The 23,433-nt window shown below is 38.7% G+C and overlaps 1 protein-coding gene across 1 annotated transcript in view; it reads left to right on the top strand.

The window, feature by feature from the left end:
• Positions 1-2,481: 2,481 nt before the first annotated feature.
• The window catches only part of LOC311083169 (neuronal migration protein doublecortin-like), a 33,870-nt gene continuing 12,918 nt past the window's right edge, over positions 2,482-23,433 (top strand). The window contains exons 1-3 of the mRNA XM_084114506.1: positions 2,482-2,601; positions 15,658-16,088; positions 19,056-19,390. Coding sequence (XP_083970632.1) covers positions 15,698-16,088; positions 19,056-19,390 — 726 coding nt within the window. The 5' untranslated portion in view covers positions 2,482-2,601; positions 15,658-15,697. The remainder of the gene's footprint in view (positions 2,602-15,657; positions 16,089-19,055; positions 19,391-23,433) is intronic.

Raw genomic sequence — 23,433 nt, 5'->3', positions numbered from 1 at the left:
ACACACAAACACAAACACAAACAGACACTGTCATCATATATAGAGACACATGTAGACACACACACACACACACACACACACACACACAAACACAAACAGACACTGTCATCATATATACACATGTAGACACACAAACCTGCCCATGATGCTTTGGAGTTGCTCTACTAAATTCCCATCATACTCAAACTCATTGATGTAACATATAGTTTCTGTGTTGTCAGTAGACATAAATAATGAGTAATGAGTGTGTCATCCAACTGTGGTTTCTATTGGCAACTGCGCTAACCTTGGCATGAAGTGCTCACAGACTGTTGTTGCCACTAAAAGGGTTGAGTGTGAGTGTGTATGAGACGTAAAAGGTTATAATGTCGCACAGTTAATCTTCTTTTATCATCGATTTGACACATCACAGGGCATGTGTTTGCTCAATGATTTGGTCCAAATCTTTGAATCTTTGAAGCGAAGAGGTCAAAGATCTGTACAATGAGCAATGAATGACTGTGTCCCTTAACCCATATGCAGAAGGTTTTACAGTTACAGACTCTTCAAAGCAAAAAAAAAAAAAAAAAAAAAGTTTGCAAGTGCATGTGTGTTACTAAATGATTTTTTAAAATTAAATAAATAAAAAATAATAATATGACATTAATATCAAGGTAATGCCAAAGTTACAAACCTACAGTTTATTGTATTTTTACATAATGTAATTTTGTTAAAACTAGATATAATAATGAAAACATTCAGAAAGCTGAAATCATTATTATTTTCATGCCACTCTCCTGTGCCAGATGCTACATTATATGCTGTTTAATGTGGTTGAAAATATGTACATATGTACATTTTGTTTTATATTTTTCTGTAAAATTGTTATTTGTAAGTTTATCAATTCAAAGTAATGTATATCTATTTTAAAAAACAACTCTAAGCAGTGGCATTAGTGTCACTGACAAACATCAAATATACAAGTTCTGGTCCTGGATGATAATGAATACAGTTTCATCTAGACTCAAATCTGTGCACAGCCTACCTGTGTTGAAAATAATTAGGAAATTTGCTTGGTAAAAATCATAGAACATTGTATTGCTCAAATTCATATGGCCAATATGCAAACATAGGTCTAAACTAGATCAAGGAATTCAAATTTGGTCAGAATTGTAAACGAAGGTAAACAGCCACCAATATGCAAACATGGGATTAAAGTAGATCAAGGAATAAAAATAAAAAATCAGTTTTCCCCACAATCTCCCTTTGTTTCTTAAAGTGAAAGTGACGTGAAGGCCAAGTATGGTAACCCATACTCGGAAATTGTCCTCTGCATTTTACCCATCCAATTTAGTGCACACACATTAGGAGTAATGAGTGGTGAACACAAGCCCAGAGCAGTGGACAGCTATTTTCCTGTGGCGCCCAGGGAGCGATTGGGGGTTAGGAGTCTTGCTCAAAGTCACCCCAGTCATTTCCTGCCGGTATTGAGAATCAAACTCGCAACATTCGGGTTACCAGTCTGAGGCCCTGTCCAAAATGGCACCCTAAACACTTCTCCACACTTTCTTGACATAATGCCGCTCTGACTGTCGGGAAGAAGTCTACTGCGGAGTAGGGGCTCGGCAAAAGTGTGCATTGAGGGCACATCTCAACTGCAAAGACTTCTGACACTTGACAAATGGGACACCCTACGGTCTCTCATGGACTTAACGTACATGCGCACGTGGCAGCCATTGTAAGTCCACAAGTCTGTAAGGGCATATGAAGTGTGGGATTTGGGACAGGGCCTGACTCTCTAACCATTAGGCCACAACTGCCTTTATTTTCTTCCACTTTCTTCCATTGTTGCAGACAGGAAATGATGTAATGATGTAAATGTTTATAGTATGCTCCAGCGGTCTTTCAAATATATAGGCCTATAAATATAAAATATCTCAGTTCTTTTGTCACTGAAGTCGCTTTGCTTGCGATTTCTTATACACACAACACAAGAGGAAAAATCAAACATATAGGCGCACAATGTGCTAACTTTCAATACACTGTAAGATATTCTATTCATATTCAGAACATTGATTGCAGTGCGTTCCACTACAAGGTTAGGTTCTTTTGACTCATTAGCAGTTTTATTAAAGTGATAGACACAAAAAAAAGGTAATTATTTACTCATTCCAAACAATTTAGATGAATTAGTCTAAATAACAATTAGGATGATAACTGGATTTTTTAAATTAAACACACAATGTAGCATTCTTGTGAAAGGTTTATACTTTTTTCACAAACTATTGATTGAAAATAGTAGCCTATAGTCAATAATTGTGTAGTCAGCAGTCAATAACATCTTTAACTGCAGCACATTCAGCTTCAAGTTGAGTTAATGACTCGTTAACGGTGTATTAACACATGAATGCAGATGTTTCTGGACGCAGCCTGCAGTGGGTGTTGACTGTGCTCAGTGGGCGTGTGCGAGGCGGCGCTAGGACCGCGCGGTGTGCCGGTAGAGAGGCATCGCAGGCAGAGCAGCTGAAGCGGCAGACAAAGACACGGAGAGCAGCGCGATCCTGCAGCATCCACGCCCACCCACACACACTCACACAGCAGCAGCAGAGCACTGTACCACTGGTAAGTCAAACGCCGGTACACTTTTACTTTAAAAGAAAAACGTGTTGATCGAAACGTATTTCGTGTAGTTATGCTAATGTCTAGTGAGTTACTTTAATGTCAGAAGTATAAAGACATATTTTTGGGAATGTTAGTGGGTGAACAGTCAGGTGGTTCAAGGTTCGAGGCAGCATGCATATATATATATATATATAATTAACCATATGTATATATCTACATGTAATACATCAACATAAGCAAAATATAGTAATAGGCTATCTCTTACCAGGAACAATTTGCCCTTGTCAAAAAATGCTAAAGGAATGTGTTGCCTACAGGATTTCTAATCTGAAACCCATACTAATGGGATCAAAATAAGAATCCTCTAAAAATCAATTAAGATCTTATGTCCTGGTTGATGTTGTATTTGTTATTACAACTGTAATGGAATAATGTCTTGTTACTGGACAGTTAAGAGAAATCACAAACTCACAAAAAAAAAAAAAAAAAAAAAAAAATATATATATATATATATATATATATATATATATATATATAGACATATATATATATATATATATATATATATATATATATATATATATATATATATATATATTTTTTTTTTTTTTTTTTTTTTTTTTTACAAGAGATATTTTGTCCTATGGGAATCCTACAGTAATAGTAGGGAGCTATTCGGAGCTACAGTAAATGTTCTAAAATATCTGAAAAAGATTTTATAATCTTTCAAGAAAATTCCTATTAGGGTAATTTTGGGTTAGTTCCAAAGTGTCTATTTTAAAATTATTCATATGCGAATTGGTAGCAAATGTGAGCGGAACTTTATTGTCTCTGGGAGATTCAAACTGCAGGGTACTCTTCTCTAATACTCAGGAGGTTGCAGTGTGTGTGAGTGTGAAGTATAAGACCCATCCTGAATTTGCTGTAGTGCAGCATGTGCCAAAGAGACACAATGAAACAGGCTCGCAGAGCACTCTGGGCGGGTGTATGGGGGGAGTGGGGTGTACGGACTTGCCCCTGGAGACCATTTGCTTTCACTATGACCAATTTTATCCTTCTCATTGTGTGTGATTCAATGTGTGATGTGTTACTGGACTCTATACACTGCAGCACGGTGTGACATCAGAATTTATTAACCAACAAAAAACTCAATGGGAAAAGTTTGAACCTGCCATTGTGAAAAAGCAGTTTGTCATAAACGGCAAAGAGACATTTGGATATGACTACCTTTACTGGAGGTCTTTCCCTTACAAAAGAAGTACCGGGGCAGTACCATGGTGCAGTGATGGTTTTACATGGTACAACCACCATGGTTTTGTTGACAAAAAATGCTTTCTTCATAAATAGTTTATCTAAAGTCTTTCTTTTAAAAAATAAATTGAGAAATGAAATGTTAGACAGAAATATGCCCAAGCAGAAAATGAACATGATTAGGGACTGGGGCTTTCAAGCTCCAAAAAGGCAGAAATCACCATAATAGTTGACTTATACGCTATATTCTGAATCTCCTGAAGCCAGACGATAGCTTTGTGTGAAGAACAAACCAAAATATATGCTTTTGTTTGGACATCCTGCTAAACATCTCATTTTGTTTTCCTTGGATAGAAGAACTTGGGTTGATTGTTAATGAGATGAGAGTGAGTAAATGATTTCAGAATTTTCATTTAATAAAAGCAGTGGGGGGCTGTCTCTAATACTGTCATGAACTGGAATGTCTGGATGACACTAGGAATCTTGCTGATTCAGTGCATCTCAGTTGCTGGGTTCTGGTGTATGACTGTGCATTTGAGTCATCTATGCCCATCATGGGTGGATGGGGGATGTGTTGGAGCCCTTGTGTCAGCTGTGGACCAGGCCCAATTCCCCTCTGCACCAGTGATGGCCGTATAAAAGCACTCGAGGTGTGTATTGTGCTTGTGTGACCACAATAAGGATGTAATCCCTCTTTTTTTTTTTTACTGGTACAGAGGGACACTGTCCACAGGATTAGACAAATAACAGACCCATAAATCAGCACTAATGCACAACAGGGAGGGGGATATCTGTGGGCCACCTCAGTCATGGGCGTCGCCTCAACATTTTACACATGCTTTTGTAATCAAACCTTGGATTGTTCTTCAATGTCACATCTGAGTATGCTTGTCGTTTTCAAATTCTCTCGCTTTCTACGTTTACTGTGTCCTGTGTGTCTTTCGTTTGCAGATTTCTCAGCATTATTTTGTGTGTAATCCAAGGTGAGGCGAGAGGGGTAGTAGCCAGGCTTTAATTGGAAAAGCTGCTGCAATCCCTTCTGGCAGTCACACTGGACACAAGCCCATGTCTAAATGCCACAGACCGCCCTATTGGCAAGAACCCCCCCCCCATACCATTTGTGATAACTAATTACCTCAAATGCATAATAACAGCTAGCCACTAGAAATTGCTAATGTTAATGATATTTTTAAATCATATTGCAGAAATCTTGCTCATGCATACTTCAAATCTGATACCTCAAATTGTGTGGCTTAAAGGGATAGTTCACCCAAAAATGAAAATTCTGTCATAACTCACCCTCAAATCATTCCAAACCTGTAAGACTTTCGTTCATCTTCGGAACACAAATGAAGATATTTTTGATGAAATTGAGAGCTTTCTGTCCCTCCATTGACAGCTACATTATGCAACTACCACTTTAACGATTCAAAAAATTCATAAAGAGATTATAAAATCGTAAATCGTGATTTAGTCCAAATTTTCTGAAGAGACTTGATCGCTTTATATGATATATGAGGCTTTTAATCACAAATAAACATTGATCAGTGAACATAAACCGAAGTTCAACAGTACTTGCTTGACGCGCAAGAACAAACCTCATTGTTTCTCGCAGAAGCTCAAACGTGCGGCGTAACACAAGAATGAACCTCATTGGTTCTTGCATGTCAGGTGAACATGCTTGGGCTTTTGTTTACCACTGATGTGTGAGTTGATGAATGTTTATATGTGAATAAAAGCCTAAATTCAATCTGTTCATCATATAAAGAGATAGCATCTCTTCAGAAAATGTTGAAAACCGCTCAATTCATATGGATTAGTTTTACGATGTTTTTATGAACTTTTTAAAGTGTCAGTTGCATAGCTTTCAATGGAAGGACAGAAAGCTCTCAGATTTCATCAAAAATATCTTCATTTGTGTTCTGAAGATGAACGAATGTCTTATGGGATTGGAATGACATGAGGATGAGTAATTCACCATTTTAGGGATAATTACGCCTTTTAGCTTGTTGAAGAAATTTTCTATTAGAACACCTTAGGAACCACATAACAATGCTATGTCGACCACTCAGAACACCCTTTAGCAGCCAACCAGAACATAGCAACAGCATAACAACCACTCAGAATACCTAAGGTAAAGTTTAAAGAATTGGTCACTGAAAAACCCATATTGACTACTAATCTAGATAATGTAGATATCAAAGTGGATGCATCCCCATCAAGGTCCTATGTGGTTAAAACCTCAGACAATGTAAAAATGTAGTCTGCATAATCACTTTGAATGGTTGGAAAGTAAGTAAATGTGATGGCCTTTTGAGAATGTGCAGGATGAACTGTTTCCTTCGCTCTCTCTGTAGTGCCGTGTTTTGATTTTGGATTGGGTGTGAGGAAGTCAAATAAGCTGACTTGTAGCAACCTAGCTCTCAGAAATCCCATCATTACAGGCTAAAGATAGTGGAGGTCAGGCTGTGGGTGCTGATTAAGGAGCTAATTGAAGTGTCGTCAAGCTAGGTAGCACTGACAAGCGTTTATAGGATTCCTCTAACTAAGTCAATAGAGATGGAAGCACCTTAGGCATTTGACAAGTCCTAAAGGATTTGAATACAGTGGAGGTCTGAAAGTACTGTGAATCTGTGCTATGAATATAATAACAACACATGACAAATATCTTAATCATTTTCCCAAAATACTAATGAGATTACATATAAAGATTAAATGGAGATGTTTGCTTTAGCCTCTTGCTTCTTAGTTTTTATCATTCGAGACCACCTCAACCCCCCACCCACCCCAGTGATATCGCTTATCTCCTCTAAAGCTTCAAAAGCCAACTCAGCAACGCCAACAATGCTCAGATTTGTCAAGATGTCAGGAATCTAATTATCTGAGCTTTGTTATGCACATTAATTTTAATGCAAGTATTTTTTTTTATTAAAGGATTTTTAGGAGAAATACCTGGGACAACAATCCTAGTTAAATGAAACATAACATGAGAATTTTCCTGAGATTAGAAAGAGCAGCCTTCTAATATTTAGATTATTTTTAGTCAGCTGTTAATGCCTCTTCTTAAATGCTGAAATTGATTTGTAATTTCATATTAAGCCTTAGATTAATAAACCATGCTCTGTGTTTGCTGTGTGTCAACACCGTTATGGATGAGTATCGATTTTTAAGCCTCATCTCAGTCGCTGAGCATTTTTTTATTTTGTAGTGTTTCCCTCACTGAAGTCAACATGTAATCAAAATGGACCCTATTGACTTTCTTGAAACAAATTCCTGTGAATGATTCATATATGTCATTACAAAGGTTTTGTAATTTTTCATCGGAATGTAAAACTGAAAAAGGTTTTTTGGCTAATGTCACCTAGTCAGTGGACACAACTGATTAATGGTGATTAGCTAGGCACTATTTTAGAGTACTGTTGTAGTAATGCAGCCTTTCTAAAATCTTGTCATTGGTTAATAGTAATTTAATGCTGGTTATTATGTAAGGGATAATGTACATCCAGCCGGTTAAAGCGGATGGGTCTTGTATCACCCTGAAGGGATTTATTTTGCGATAACAACTATCTGGATGTACATTATCCCGCTTATTACACGACTACTTGCCACATAAGTAATTAATTAAACACAAAATATTGATTTGAGTTGAAGTACTTTACAAATCTTCCGCGAGGAAAAGCTGCTTCTAGCAGTTTTGAGCCTAGACAAATGAACACGTTCAAACAAGACAGACATTTAATGTACAATCGTACCAGTTTCTGTCAAGACCACTATCGTCAAATAAGATTGACAATTAGCATACAGTTTGGATTGGCGGTATGGTTCTGTTCTGGGCAAGAACTCCCTGCGCATCCATGCAGCCTATGGATAAGAGCAGGGAGAGCAGAAATAACCCCCCTTAGGGTAAACAGAATAGAACCAACATGAATGTATTGCAGATCTCATTAATTCAAGATTTTAAAGTAAAACATAATTTGAGAATTTATTCTGATTCAAGGGGAATCAGAATGCCAAACTGACTAGACGAGAGGAGGAGCTGGGGATGGAGGAGGGTAATTAGCTCCTGAGAAACGCGATAGCTGCTGATAATACTGAAGGAGCTTATATTTGTATACAGTGATAGGCGTCGTATTCCTATAGGTAGACGTGTATCAGCTGAGAGTCAGCTGATGCAAGCTTGACTAACGTAACCTGCCAGAACTGACGCTATGCTTAATTATTACACAACTTTTCACCACATAAATAATTAAGGGGAAATAATTATCGATTTGAGAAGAAACCGTTTTTAAAATCTTATCTGTTTATTATCTTATAATCCATTACATTTTACAAAAATCTTTTTTAGCAAACAAGACAATCTTCAACAATAATAACATAGGCCTACTATTCATACCGACATATTCATGATTTTTCAGATGATATTTTCTTTCACAGACATACTGATTTGTTACCCAGGTTGTTTTCTGTTGTAAACAATAAAGTAGGTTAATCACTTAAATAGTCTAATACTGCCAGAGCTCTCTCTTTAACTCTGTCATACTTTCTTACTCATGCCAAGCAACTAGGTAAAATCAAGGACAGTTGTAGAGCTTGGCATTTCTGACATCTCATTGTCAAACACTGTAGTTGTAGCTGACGTCTGGAAGAGTTTGGTTCATGTTGTGGACATGTCGAGAAGACGCTATTTTCTGCGCTGCAAAAGATTTTCCACTTTGCATGCACTCGAATTACTACGGTAGAACCAACGGCATTACTACTGTTTGTATCACTGTGTATACAAGTGTTGAAGAAGCTTAGTTACTGACACATGCTTTAAGGGGTGGACCAACCACAACAGACTGGGCCATCTGACCAATCAGAGCAGAGTAGGTTCATGGAAAGGATGAAGGAACCTTTAAAATATAGTTCTATGGTATACTGGAAGTTTTAAAGGCTTTTAATGACAAAAAAACAATCAATATATGCAAAGAGTCAGTGTATACCGTGTTGAGCCTTCTTCTTCATAACCTCTGCAATCCGCTCTGATATGCTGGATATCAGCTTCTGGGCCAAATCCTGACAGACGGCAATCCTTTTTAGTGAGAAAACCTTATTAGTGATCAGAGTTTATCACAATTTGTGGGTTTCTGCTTGTCTACTCGCCTTTTGAGGATTGACCACATGTTCTCAATGGGATTAAGATCAGGGGTGTTGCCTGGCCACGAATCCAAAATTTCAATATAATGTTCTACGAGCCACTTCATGATCACTCTTGCCTTGTGACATGGTGCTCCATCATGCTGGAAAATGGATAGATCATCACCAAATTTCTCCCGACTCGAGGCCGTGAGACTTGCTCAATTGCAATCACGCCACCAGCCTTGCACCGTTCCTCCGGCTCTCGGCCCCGCCCTGTTTGCCACATACCCCCATCGCCCCTTGCAAGCCAGGGGGTACCCTCAAGACTGCGCTTTACTCCCCCCCTCCGGGGGGCCAGTCACGGCGGCCGCAGCACCTGGGGGTAAGGTGAGACAATGCGAGAGAAAAGGAAACGGAAGGACAAGGAGAGACAGAGGGGAGAGAGTAAAAAAAATTGGATGAAGCCCCTGACTCCTCCAAACCGCCAGCAGCCGCTTCTCCATGCTTTGGTGGACGGAGACGAGTATCCGTCCCCTCGCCGAGCCCTCCAGCTCCACCGCCTCGAGTGTCCTTGGTGGCAGATGCTGCTGTATCCAACTCGATGGAACAGTGACTTCCCCACAGCGGCGAGGGCTCTATGACAGCGGCCCCTCTATCCTCCAAGGTTTCGGCTCCAATGTAACACAAGGCTTAAAGTTTAGGGAAGAAGGAGGCGGAACCAGTAAGCGTTCAACATAATACTTTAACTATAAAATAAACAAACACAAAACGAAAGTAAATCAGATTCCCCTCACGGACAACTGCCGCATATAAACATAATAAAAACAACAACATAAAGCCTCAGGCCTGGTCCTCTCTCATCTTGCACTGTCGTTACTCCTCTTTTTATCCTCCCGGAGCAGATGACGTTTCTTTATTCATGGCAGTGTTTCTGGGCAGAACTGTGAGACAGCCCAATCCCCAAACCCCACACATGGATGGCCTCAGGATTTTTCACTGTTGGCATGACACAGGACTCTTGGTAGCGTTCACCTTTTCCTCTCTGGACAATCAAATTTCCAGATGTCCCAAACAGTCGGATGAGGGCTTTATTAGAGAAATTAGTTTTGCACCAGTCTTCTGCTGTCCAATCTTTGCACTTCCAGCAGAATTCAGTCTATCCTTATTGTTCTTCTTGGAGAGAAGTGGCTTCTTTGCTACCATTCTTGACAGTAGGCTGTTGTGCGAAAGTCTTGGCCTCACTGTGCGCACAGATGCATTCTCACCTGCCTCCTGCCAATATTGAGCAGCTCTGCACTGGTGGTGACATGATTCTGTGGCTGACTCCTCAGGAGAAGATGGTCCTGCCACTTGCTGGACACTCTGGGAAGTCCTGAAGCCTTCTTCACTGCAGTTCATCCTCTCTCCTTAAAGTTCTTAATGATCCGGTTAATGGTTCTTTCAGGTACAATTTCCTTTGCTGCAATTTCCTTCCGCGTGAAACCATTTTGATGCAAGGCAATGATGGTTGCACATCTTTCTTTTGAGGTAACCATTGCTAACATAAGAACACAATGATTGGAAGCACTTATTCCCTCCTTTTATAGCAATAAATCTGCTCTTATAATCCAATCAGAATGGTAGTGTGATTTCACCTGATTAGTACTCATTCACACTTTATAGTGTGCTGATAATATAATTAGTGAAATGATGTTAGCTGATCATTTTGTACCAGGGCCAAAAAACAGTGACATTTAGTTTTTTTTGTGAAGTAATTAACAATCTCAACAAACCTCATGATTTGATGTACCATTCATTTCCATGGCACAAACTACACAAATTATGCGTTAAGTTTTATACTTAGCTGTTTGAAGGTGGGTGAAAAACTTGTTTTAGGAAGTATTAAAATGAAAGGGATGGAATCAAACATGGATAGCGATGGGTTAAACTCCCAGTATGGCAGTAATCCATTTCCATTATTAGAGGGGTTGTATTGTTATTTAAGTGACTGTCCCTCTCCAGGCGGAATTTAAACAAAACCTTTAATCGACCAAATCCAGGACACGGTGTGATATTTGCCAGACAGGGAATAGGGAGCAGGGCTATTGACAGCTGGCGGTTCTGCAGACAAAAAGAGTTAAAAACATATCAGGACATTGATGAGTAGTTATTGATTTGGCTTTGAATAGGAGTCTCTCTCTCTCTCTCTCTCTCTCTCTCTCTCTCTCTCTCTCTCACTGTGTGTGTTTTGTGTGTAATATGAGGTGGTGTAGCTTTATTGATCCATTTTTGGTTTGGGGAGGGGTATGGGGGAATATTTTGAGGGAATGTGTGCTCAGATGGGAGAGTGCGGTAACAGAATGAGAATATTGACCAATTGCTGGGACAGCAGAAGGTGGGTGGGAGGGGCAAGTATAAGTTGTAAAAGTCTTGTTGGGGGCAGGAGACCTCAGTGACAAAGAAATGGACAGATGACCACTGTTTATTGAAATCAGATGGGGCATATGCTAGTCACACACACACACACACACACACACACACACACACACACACACACACACTCTCTGTGTCTGGTTTACTCTCCATAGACTTAATGGCTTTTATACTGTACAAACTGTATATTCTATCCCCTCATACTATATAACCCATTATATATCCCTACTTCTAAACCTACCCATCACAGAAAACTTTCTGCTATTTTATATTTCCAAAAAAGATCATTATGTATGATTTATAATCTTGTTTCCTCATGGGGAGCAAAAAAAAAAAAAAAAAAAATGTCCCCATAATGTCAAAATGTACTTGTATTATCATACTTGTGGGAACATTTGGTCCACATAATGTAGGGTGTATCACCACACATGTGTGTGTTTAGCACTTCAAATGCATTATTAAGCATGTGTGCCGTTAGTGTGTTTATGTGAGTGACTTTTACATTCTTGCGCTTGCTTAATCACTTTATCCTCAAAGAAAGGGTGATGTGAAAAGATACAGTTGGAACTGCAGCAGAGACAACTGTCCTTTTCTAACACTCTCCTTCTTTCACTTTCTTTTATTTCTCATTTCTTTTGTGGAGGGTAGAGAGAGTTTTGTTCAAAGAGAGCAGCTGTGTTTTCGAAGTTCTGGCCCTGGTCCACATGGAGCTCAGTGGCCAGGATCTGCCTTCCTCTCAGTCTGGACTTTAATCAGAGAGAGAGACATAAACTCTGTTCCAAAACCTTGTGAGCTGCCTATCTAGACATAATGTCTGTTACAAAAGCTAGGCAGCAACCTTATGCTACCTTCCAAGATATCTTTTTTTTTTTTTTTCTAAACTAAGGTTATCCCCGATTACATTGCAATATGCTCAGTGAGGAAATCCAACCAAGATGGTGTATGAATGTAAACTAAATTTAATAGTGCAATAGTGCAATCTAATGCGCTAATGCAATCTATGCGCTTTTTATGCATATTGCTATTTTGTGAAGAGAGTTCCAGATCAGTCATTAATGAGGTTCTGTTCAGGTTAGGATGCTCCCTAGAAGACAGATGTCTAGATAGATAAGACAGCGAGACAGCTTAATAGGGTTTGAAACAGACAGAGAAAATGAAATTTGTTTTAGTCTTCTAGTCATCTCTGAGATACAATAGCATTATCCATCATCTTTATCACACAAACTGTTAGAACTGCTCGAACTGTAGCTGGTTTCACATGCTTTCTATCTGATCCAGACTGTCCATTTAAGGTCAGTAGAAGCTTGTTTAGATCAGCTGAGCCACATGTTGGTGGAGCTAAAGTTAACCTGGAGAATGCTCCAGAAACTAGCTTGACCACCCTACAATGGTTTGACCTGGTTTTCTCACTCAATTTCTTTTTGTCCCTTTATTTAATTTATTTTTTTATATATATTTTTTAGGATTATTAGATTATAGATGTATGTTTGTTTGTTTTTAGTTCTCCATACTTTTGCAGAGAGTTGTTGCTCAGCCTATTTGATAGTAATTTTAGAACATCAAATTTGCATGTGTATGTAAATGTTGCACTACTTTAAAAGAAGCCACTGGCTTATTTTACAAACCTGGAAAACCTCTACAATGATCTCTTCCCCTAGCCCACACCTGAAAAGGTTTTTTTTTTTTTTTTTGGAGATAAAACCCATCCAATGGCAGTTGTGCTGGAGTGTTTCTGTGGAAATGGAGGCTAAATATATGTCCGCCTCTCCTCTTTTGTTTCCTTCTCACAGTTCTCGCTAAGGGTGAAGCGGTGGATTGTGGGATGATTTTAGTAGCATGATATTGTAGGTGGAATTCCAATGAAAAGTCAAGAATTTGCATATAAATAAAGACCAGTGCATCTATTCTAAGATTGAAAATGATGCATACCCTAATGAAAAAAGAAAAAAAAAAGAAAAAAAAAACTATACCAAAATGTATTTAAAAATCATTTATTTCATACCAAGTAGTAAAATATTTACTTACATATCACTTGAGGCTTACTGATATAAATATTATTATTAAACTTTTTTTGGAGTACTTGTTTATTGCACAATGCACATGCCTTAATATTAAGCCTAAAATGTGTTTTTAAATATCACTATTAGTAAGATATGATCACTGACTATATAATATTAGTCTTTAAATGCAAGATATTTAAAGTGTACCTAAAGTATGCTTGCAATACTTTAATTTTAGAACCATAAAACATACTTAAGTATATCTTTAGTTGGACCTCAGCACTACTTGAGGAAAACCGAAGTGCATTAAGTACAAAATTAGTAATATAAGGTACTTAAATATGTAAATGCATTTGTAGTATACTTAGCATAAAATAAATGTGTAGCACTTTATTTTACAGTCCTGTTCCGCATTATATGCAGTCATTATAGTAATTATAATAACTATGTAATAACTAGGTACTAACCCTGAACTTACCTCTAAACCTTGCCCACTACTTTCTTAGGTGATTACACTGTTAGTACAAAAGTGGTCGTACTGTAAAATAAAGTGCAAACAATAAATGTATTTCAAATACATCTTGGTATATCTATTTTTCACTAGGGTAATAACAACAGTTTTGTATTGGTTCTGTCAACCAAAGAATTCAGTTCTTCAGAGAAATATAAAAAAGAATCATCACACCAAAATAAAATGACCATTTCTGATGCATTCCAAAAAATTGTAACCAATATCTCTATTAACTTTGCATGTTTGTTGTTATTATCACTATGCTAGCATAGCTACATGATAATAGTAAAAATCTGCGAGTGTTACTGGCTGATGAATGTCTGTTGCTGTAAATGAAGTCACTTAAGATTTGTTTTTGGAGGGCTTTTAAAAGTGTGAAATAGACTTATTTTTCATTGCTTTATGTCACAGATCAGACAATTAGCTAATTAATTTCTTGAGGACTGTCGACTGCAGAGTGCATTTAATTGTGCTGCCATATCAATGACATCATTTTCCTAAATAATTAGTCAGGTCAGGTATTTTACAAAGTGAAACATGTGGTTCCACCCCATCACACTCAGTTTGGTGTTGCAGGTGGTGTGGAAATTACACACTTCACCATGAATGTCCTGTAACTTCTACAGGTAGTTCCTTATAAAAGAAATCAGCCAATAAAACAAACAAACCAGTATAATATTTGATTTCAGTTCTTCAGAAGGTTTCAGTTAATGACATTTAATAGATAAATGGGTAATGAATGGAATGTTAATGATCACGTGTGATTTGATGCTGACGTGTAGTTTCTATGCTTCATCTGTGTATCCTTTTAGAAAACATGGCAAGCTTGTGTTGCTGTTGCCATGGATACTGGCTAGTTGAGGAACAGTTGATTGATTTAAATGTGGAGTATGTTGTTATCAATGTGCTGTATAAATGTGTATAAACTCAGTGAACTTGTGTGTATTTCTATGTTCTCAATCTACAGTAAGGGCATTTAAATACCGCCTGATAACTACGGTAGTTTAAAGATGACCATACCTTCAGTTTCCTTGTGTTTAGTTTTTTTGGGAAATGACTGTCTCCACAGGGAATTTCTAATAATAGCACATGAGTGACATTGAAATTTGTGTGGGTCTGCTGTATGTAGGCCAATCCATGGTGGAGTGTGTGTTACTCAGAAAGCATGTGTATATGTGTAGTACTTACTGGATGGTAGGCGTAGACCGAAAAACACAGTTGGTTTCAGTGTTTCAGGTAACATGTTTTTCGAATGACAGACTTTGAGGACAGGTTTCTATTTTGAAACCCCCCAAAAAACATAATGATGTTCATGAATTCATCATTTATGATATTTGTATAAATATGATTGGCTATTTGATATAAAAATAAAAACTTTTGAGGAATGATTAAGATTTGTACACTCACAATTGTGTAGGCCTAGTTCTCCCAAAAATGACAATTCTGTCATTAATTACTCACCCTCATGCCGTTCCAAACACGTAAGACTTTCGTTTCGTTTGTGATCTTCGGAACACAAATCTGAGAAGAAACAGATCTGAGCTTTCTGTCCTCCATTGACAGCTATGCAACTCCTACTTTGACACTTCAAAAAGTTCACAATTCTGAGGAAAAAAGTCCAAATTGAATTGTGAGAAAAAAATACCTTTTGTATTTTTACCTTTTTTTTATTCTGTGGCGAAAAAAAAGCTTTCTTAAGTTTGCTTTCCCTAGTCAGACCAAAAATAATTCTGTTTGTCTTTTATGATTTTCTCATTCTATTAGACCCATAACTCCTCAGTACAAGACCTCCTTCACCACCACTATGGATGCCCCCTCTGAACACGTTGCCATGGAGCTGGACTTCGGCCATTTCGATGAGCGGGACAAGGCGTCTCGGACCTCACGAGGTGGACGGCCCAACGGCCTCCCCAGCCCCACTCACAGCGCTCACTGCAGTTTCTACCGTACACGCACCCTCCAGGCTCTGACCAATGAGAAGAAGGCTAAGAAGGTACGGTTCTACCGCAACGGCGACCGCTACTTCAAGGGCATCGTGTATGCAGTGGCCAGTGACCGTTTCCGCACATTTGATGCGCTTCTGGCTGACCTGACCCGCTCTCTGTCTGACCACATCAACCTGCCACAGGGGGTCAGATACATCTTCACCATCGACGGATCACTGAAGATCACCAATCTGGATGAGCTCGAGGAAGGTGAGTGTTTTGAGTTAGGCATTTTTGTATTTATGTTAACCATAATGTTTATTCTCTTTATCATTCATCATTTGCATAGTATTGTTAAGCAAAAAATCTCTGCATAAGCATACAAAGTATTTTTGTAAATAATGTTGCATTTTGCCCCATGCTGGTTTTATCCCGTGTGTGGAGTAAAAGGCCCACCTTGCCACCTCATACATTTATACGATTTTTAAACAAACAAACCACTTTTATGATTTGTTTTCACACAAAATCTGTTGCTCCATCAATGTTCAATAAAAAAATAAAAAATGCAATCATACGCTATGGGGGTAGTGAAAAGCACATTTTTCTTAAGGTGTGCCTTTATCCCCGTTGTACCCTATTAGTGTGTGATGAGCACTAAACCAGTTGTTAGTAAAACACACACTGCCCACCTGCACTAAGCTCTCCAAGAGCTAAAAGCAGATTGGTTGGCCTGTCTGGTTGCCATGCCAACAGTAATGTGCCCATTAAAGGTTGACACCAGCTTTTAATCCTGAACATTCACACTCACACGTCTAAGACTACTATACCAGTATAAAAGCAAACAAAAATAGCTGAAACTGAGGTTGAAAGCAGAAAACACTTCAACCGAAATTATGTACAAAACGAAATGTGAATGAAGTATTTTATGTAGTTCAGGCTGAATAAATTGCGGTTATTAGTTTAGAACAAACCATAACAACTGTTTAAGGAATATCAATACAGTACCACCTTCCAGGTCATGAAAATATGGAACATGTCCAATGTACACATGCAAAGTGGTTTGTTTTCAACATTGCTATTTGGAAAACAAAAATAGCTATTTTGCATAATTAAACTTAAACTTAAAAACCACAGAGTAGGCTAGTGTTGCTGTAAACTGTGTCGCTCATGTATGCTAACATTTTAGAGACACGGGTCAAAGATCAGAGGGCTTAGCAGTCATTCAGTCCCTGAAACATGGTAATTACTTTAATCCAGCTCTTAAATTGTATGGAGTCAATGCTAGTGCACTTCTCCTGCATAGATAGTTCACATGGGGAAACACATTTTGGATGTACTTTGAGTCGGGTTGTATGATAAATCAGTGACCACAGCTTTATCAGATAATTGTGGCATAAATGACCAGTGTCAGTCTAATTAAAGCAGTAAGAAACGGAAGTTGTGATAGTCTTTTCTTCCCTATTGTGACGTATATCTGAGTGAAACTGCTTCTCAAACAAGAAGAAATGTAAGGAGGGACTTGATTTAGTCCATCAGGAATTTATTGGATAGTTGGATGGTTGTGGTTTGCTATTGGTCAGAGAAGAGAAGAGATGTCGCTGTAAAAAGGAGGTTCCCTTATTTAGATTAAAGATGACGAGGGCACAATACGGCACTTCTATCATTTAATCTGTAGTGTACCCTCACTTGTTCTTGCGTACTGGCACTTCTCATATGTTGCCGGTACTCTCATCCCCAACAATTTTAGTGATTGAAAGCAGCAAATGTTTTCCACATGAAAAGACAACACATTCTTCATTACAGAGCAAATCTGCTTTGTCAGTATATGTTGAATTTGAGATGAATCAAGCTGGGAGCAGACAGCAAATAAAGGAGCCTAGAGGAACATGCTCAAAATGTGTGGCACCCAGACACACACACACACACACACACACACACTCAACCGCTAAACCGTGTGTTTCTGGAGCTCAGCTATTCTGTGTCGTCTGTTGGTGTGATACATTTGCGTGTTAACCGCACTGCCTATGCATTTAAGAGTGTGGCACACACACACACACACACACACACACACGTACGTTCTTATACAAACCTAATACTATTTTCTACAACCCCACACAGAAAACTTTTAGAATTTTTATATTTTCATTATTTAGTATGTTTATTAAGCTGTTTTCCTTGTGGGGACCATTGACTGCTCCCCATAGTCACAAATATCCTAAAGGAATGTGTACAGGATTCCTGATGGAATCTGTGGCATGATTTGGAGGCAATCTTAAAGGATCCTAATGGAATTGATTGCGAAACAATTCCCACATTTACTACAAAGTAAAAGTCTTATAGGATTTTTTAATTATGTTCTCTTTGGATATTTAATAATAATATTTATCATATCTCTACTTGTATTGTACTGGAATAATGTTTTGCTCCTGTACAATCAACTAATAGGATAAACTGACCCTGTAAAACCCCTGGAGGGGGGCTCCAGGGGTTTTACAGGGTCAGTTTATCCTATTAGTAACCATAATTATTGGGAATAATTGAGAGTCCTATTGGGAACTGTGTTATAAATATGTCAAATCTATTTTTTGTTTGAATCCGATGAAGTCTATATAAAACATTTAAACTTCTGGCTATTAAAACTAATTAGGTCAGGCATTCTCAAGCCATCATAAAGTTTATCTTGACAAACCTTTTCATCAAGTTGTTTTTTTATCAGGACACATCACAAGTCATGCTCAAACTTACATTCACATTCATGCATTCAGCATATTATTTTACAATTTATTATCTTACAATAGAAGAGCATTCGTCAGAGAGCTAAAAATATTTGCAGCATACAAAGCCACGTTTATTAAAAAGCTAGATTAGAAACAAGCAGAAGAGAAATACAGAGTAGGAAAAGAAGAGAATTTTATTGATTTATTTATTTGCAAGTGAATTGGTTTTGCTTGTGGAGTGGTTAAGTGCTGGCGGAAAAGGTGTGTCTTCTTGAAAGATGTGATTGTTTCAGCAGTTCAGATGGAGGTTGCTGCTCATTCCACTAGAGAGAGGAGAGAGGGTGAAGGTTATGGAAAGCAATTACATTCCTCATACATCAAAGTAGCAGAACACTGGAAATCAGCAATAGTTGTCATTTGAAACCAAAGCTGTCAAACTAAATGTACTGTAGCAGAAATGTGTTGAGATGTTCAACCAGTCATCTTTCTTTCTCTGTTTCTGTGTTTTCTACCTCTTCAGGTGAGAGCTATGTTTGCGCCTCCGAGAACTTCTACAAGAAAGTGGACTACACCAAAAATGTGAACCCCAACTGGTCGGTCAATGTGAAAGCATCAGCCAGCCAGAAGAACATGCTAGCCAACCGCTCCGCCTGTGAGGCGAGAGAGACCAAGGACTTTGTGCGACCCAAGCTGGTGACGGTGATGAGGAGCGGGGTGAAGCCGAGGAAGGCTGTCCGTGTGCTGCTCAATAAGAAGACGGCACACTCTTTCGAGCAGGTGCTCACTGACATCACAGAGGCCATCAAACTCGAGAGCGGAGCCGTGAAAAGGATCTACACACTGGATGGCAAACAGGTATGTGAGGAGTTCAATAATACACTTGAATACACTTGAAAATGTGAATCCTTGGTTCAAGTATCACATTGCTCATAATTTAACCGGGGGTTAACAATTAATAATAAATAATTGTGTAAGAATGAGATGTTAATTTTACCCTTTGATAATAATACCAGCTGACAGGTTTCCCTGTATGTTTACAGCATTAGTTGATAGAGATTTTTTTCCTTGAGTAAAAATTAACATGTAGGCACTACTGTACCTGATAATTAGCCAAATGAATCAATTCTAAATCAAGATCAGTATCAATCTCAAGCTTTTGAATCAAATCACCTCCTCCACACCACATCCCCCATCCATAATTCTCACTCCAAGCTAAATTCAAAAGTTGGCAGCCCTGGTATTCACAAGCTGTCGTTTCACACGGTACATTCCTAACCTTGGGTTAATGTCCTTATTTGCATATTTGTGGTGTCAGTGTCATTGATTGGACGAACTACGCGACCAGTTTACATAAAAGCTCTAGCACTTCACATCCTTCACGGTCTTTTCTTCACTCCAATTGTTGTGTTTTCTGTCACCATTTAACATTTTTCCCATCAAACACTGAGGGCCCTATTTTAACGATCTGAAACGCAAGTGTCAAAGCGCAAAGCGCAAGTAACTTTGTGGGTGGGTCTTGGCGCTGTTGCTATTTTCCCAGCGGGATAAATGACTCTTGCGCCAGGCGCAAATCTAAAATGGGTTGGTCTGAAGTAGCTTCATTATTCATAGGTGTGGTTTGGGCGTAACGTGAAATAAACCAATCAGAGCGTCATCTCACATTCCCTTTAAGAGCAGACGCGCTTTGTTCTAAAGCGGATTCCTATTATAACGGCGGATTTGCCAGACGCGCGCCAGGAGCGGTTAACAGCCAAGGAGAGCAATGCTCTCGTCAGGGACGTTGGGGATGGAGAAACCCACCCAAATTAACTTCGGTTAAAAAGGCGTATGATAATTTGGGTAAATGTGTAAGCTAGATGTATGCTTTTATAATAAATTGTCTATCTATCTATCTATCTATCTATCTATCTATCTATCTATCTATCTATCTATCTATCTATCTATCTATCTATCTATCTATCTATCTATCTATCTATCTATCTATCTATCTATCTATCATAATAATGTATGATTTGCAAAAATGAAAACTGCTGCTTCTGTGTAGATGAGAGAATCAAAGTGTATGCGCGTTGTGCACACGCTACATTGATTATGGCCAAGCATGCGCCCTTAAAATAGCATATGAATAACATGCGCAACGCGCCACTGACTTTAAACTATTTTTTCCTGGTTAGTGGCGCAATTGTTTTCTAAACCTGCAAAATAGCATGAAGGAACGTTTGCGCCGGAACACGCCTCCTTTTTTGCGCTGAACCGCCCAGGGAGCGCAAGTTCATTCCCTAGTTTAGCGACGTGCTTCTGTGGAGGGAAAAGCGCGCTTTGCGCGGGTGCAAAATAGGAATGATACATGCGTCAGTGTACAAAGTCAATTGCGCTGGGTGCAAGATAGGGCCCTGAAACTACTGTTTAAAGGGGAACTATGCAGTTTTTTTTAGCTTAATTTACCTTAACTGAACAGCTTCGGAGTCATTGGAATGGTTATATGACTTTTTTCGGGTTGAATGGTGGTCTTCTCGCACACCCCTAGCGCCTGTGAGCGGAAAAACCACCCTTGCAACTTTGGGCCGGCGGGCGTCAGGAAGTATCGCGTGATATCAGGTCTCGCGATGTAACGAATTGCTTTACGGCACACATACACTATCTAAACATTTATATGCTAGCCTTCTGTGTATCATACATACCTCAGTGGACATGGCTCTGTGCGTTCGCCGGCTTCTTTGAAAACAAATGCACATGACCAGAGGGTGAAGATGGGAGGGGAGAGAGTCATCAACGAGTTTTGACGACGGTTTTGTCAAATATCTATTCCGAAGCTGTAGGGGGAGCTCTATATAGAAACCTGCGAGCAAAAAGTGAAGAAATTGCCAAAACTGCATAGCGCTGCTTTAATGTGCAGTGTTTCCATGACTGTCCAAAACATGTGAATATGAGACACGCGATTGGTTGTCTGTTACTAAGCATCTAAACATAACATTCTAACACATCATCTTTTCACACTGTACAAGGTTGCCACCGTAATGTGGGCTTAACACTATAAAAGAGGTCTCCTGAGTAGGGTTTCATAACCCCGGGTAAAACCTCACTTCTAACTTTCAAGTGTGAAACATTCCTTTACACAAGATTAAAAGCAGGGTTAAGAATGATGATAACCCGGGGTTAAGCGCAGTGTGAAAAGACGATCTGAGACACTGTATTCAGAATGTAATAAATAATAACGATAGAGACAATGATTCAAAATCTCTACCTGTTGACAAATTTCTTCAGGTTTATCACATCTACTAGTACAAGTGTGTTGTATTGTGGGATACAGAAACTCATGCAGGATGATCTGTGGTATACTGCACATTTTGGCAGCTGTAGTAGGTCATCAAGGTATTCCATCAATTTGCACATTGTGCACAGTATACATACTACAGAAATAGAATGAGAAACATGGAAGTATGCCATTCCGAATGTGAAACATCAGAGTATATGAACAGGTACTCTTTGTTTAGTTTGATTATTTTTATGTTTTTTTTTTTTTTTTTTTTAAACGAATTGCCAGTCTTTCATAAAAGTAAACCAATGCAACACACAAACACACACACATGCACACACACAGACACACACACATGTCTGGTTCGCTATATTTGTGGGGACTCTCCATAGGCATAATGATTTTTATACTGTACAAACTGTATATTCTGTCCCCTTACACTAACCCTACCCCTAAACCTACCCATCACACACAACTTTCTGCATTTTTACATTTTCAAAAAAATATAATTTAGTATGTTTATTAACCCATTTCCCTCGTGGGGACCGCTGGCTGGCCCCCACAATGTAGGTGATCTCAGGTTTTACTATCATTGTGGGGACATTTGGTTTCCCAAAATGTAATATAAACCTGTACACACACACACACACACACACCACACACCACACACCACACACACTGCAATAATCAAATTCCACTCAGCTAGGTTTTTCCTGTGGGAGTCTGCATTGCAGGCCAAATATAATTTAGCCATTCATTCAACCTCACTAATGGAAGGTTTTGGTTCACAGTATAAACCACAGCCTTTGCCATCATTCAATTATTGTTCTTTAATGCTTCTATTTTATATTTGTGTTCCTGTAAATCATTTTTCTTTGACTCCTGAAATGTTTCCTGTCAGCACCAGTAGCCAAAATATTGATTTTCAGCTCCAACTAAAACTCCCCCATCCTCCAAAACCCATGCAGCTAAAACCAGCTTCTGATTGTTTGGCTAGTTTCATAATTTATGGTCATTAGCTGTTCTAAGCTTGTCTAGATGGTTAATTAGCTGGACTACCAGTAAGTAGATTAGGTTTCAGTTTTAAAATCCTGCTCGCTCTACTGGAAAACTCAATTAAAACCAATTTAAGGTACAAATTGTGTTTTGGAAGATGGTTTCTGGTTACTAGCCAGTCCAAACTGGTCTGGTTTAGGTGGTAGACCAGCTGGTGGGGACCTGACTGAGCTTGTAAACCATTTTAGATCAGCAACAAGCCATGTAAAACCAACATGATTCATTTTACAAGATCTACAGCTCCATATGTATAAAACACTATCAGCTAACTGTGCTGTGTTTATTAATGTGCAGCTGTATGTGTGCTTGCTTTTTGATTTGGATCATTGGATCTTTAATCCTTCACGTCTGCTTCACTTTGATATCATCATTAATTGCAGATGTAACATGCATCTGCAGAGCAGGAAGGACGTGACCCTCTTTTAACCTTTTGCTTTTCTCTTTCATTGTTCTCCTTTTCTGTCAGTCTCGTCTACTGTATCCCTCCTTCATTTTATTAACATTTACATAAGCATGTTCTCTTGCCCCGTTTATCTCACTCTGTCCTTCCTGAGTATCCTTTGTATTTGCTCACTCAAGCAGAACT

The sequence above is a fragment of the Abramis brama genome, assembly GCF_963993115.1.
Source record: "Abramis brama genome assembly, chromosome: 5".
Taxonomy (NCBI): Eukaryota; Metazoa; Chordata; class Actinopteri; order Cypriniformes; family Leuciscidae; genus Abramis; species Abramis brama.
The sequence above is the reverse complement of the archived record's forward strand: the minus strand, read 5'-3'. Positions and strand labels throughout refer to the sequence as shown.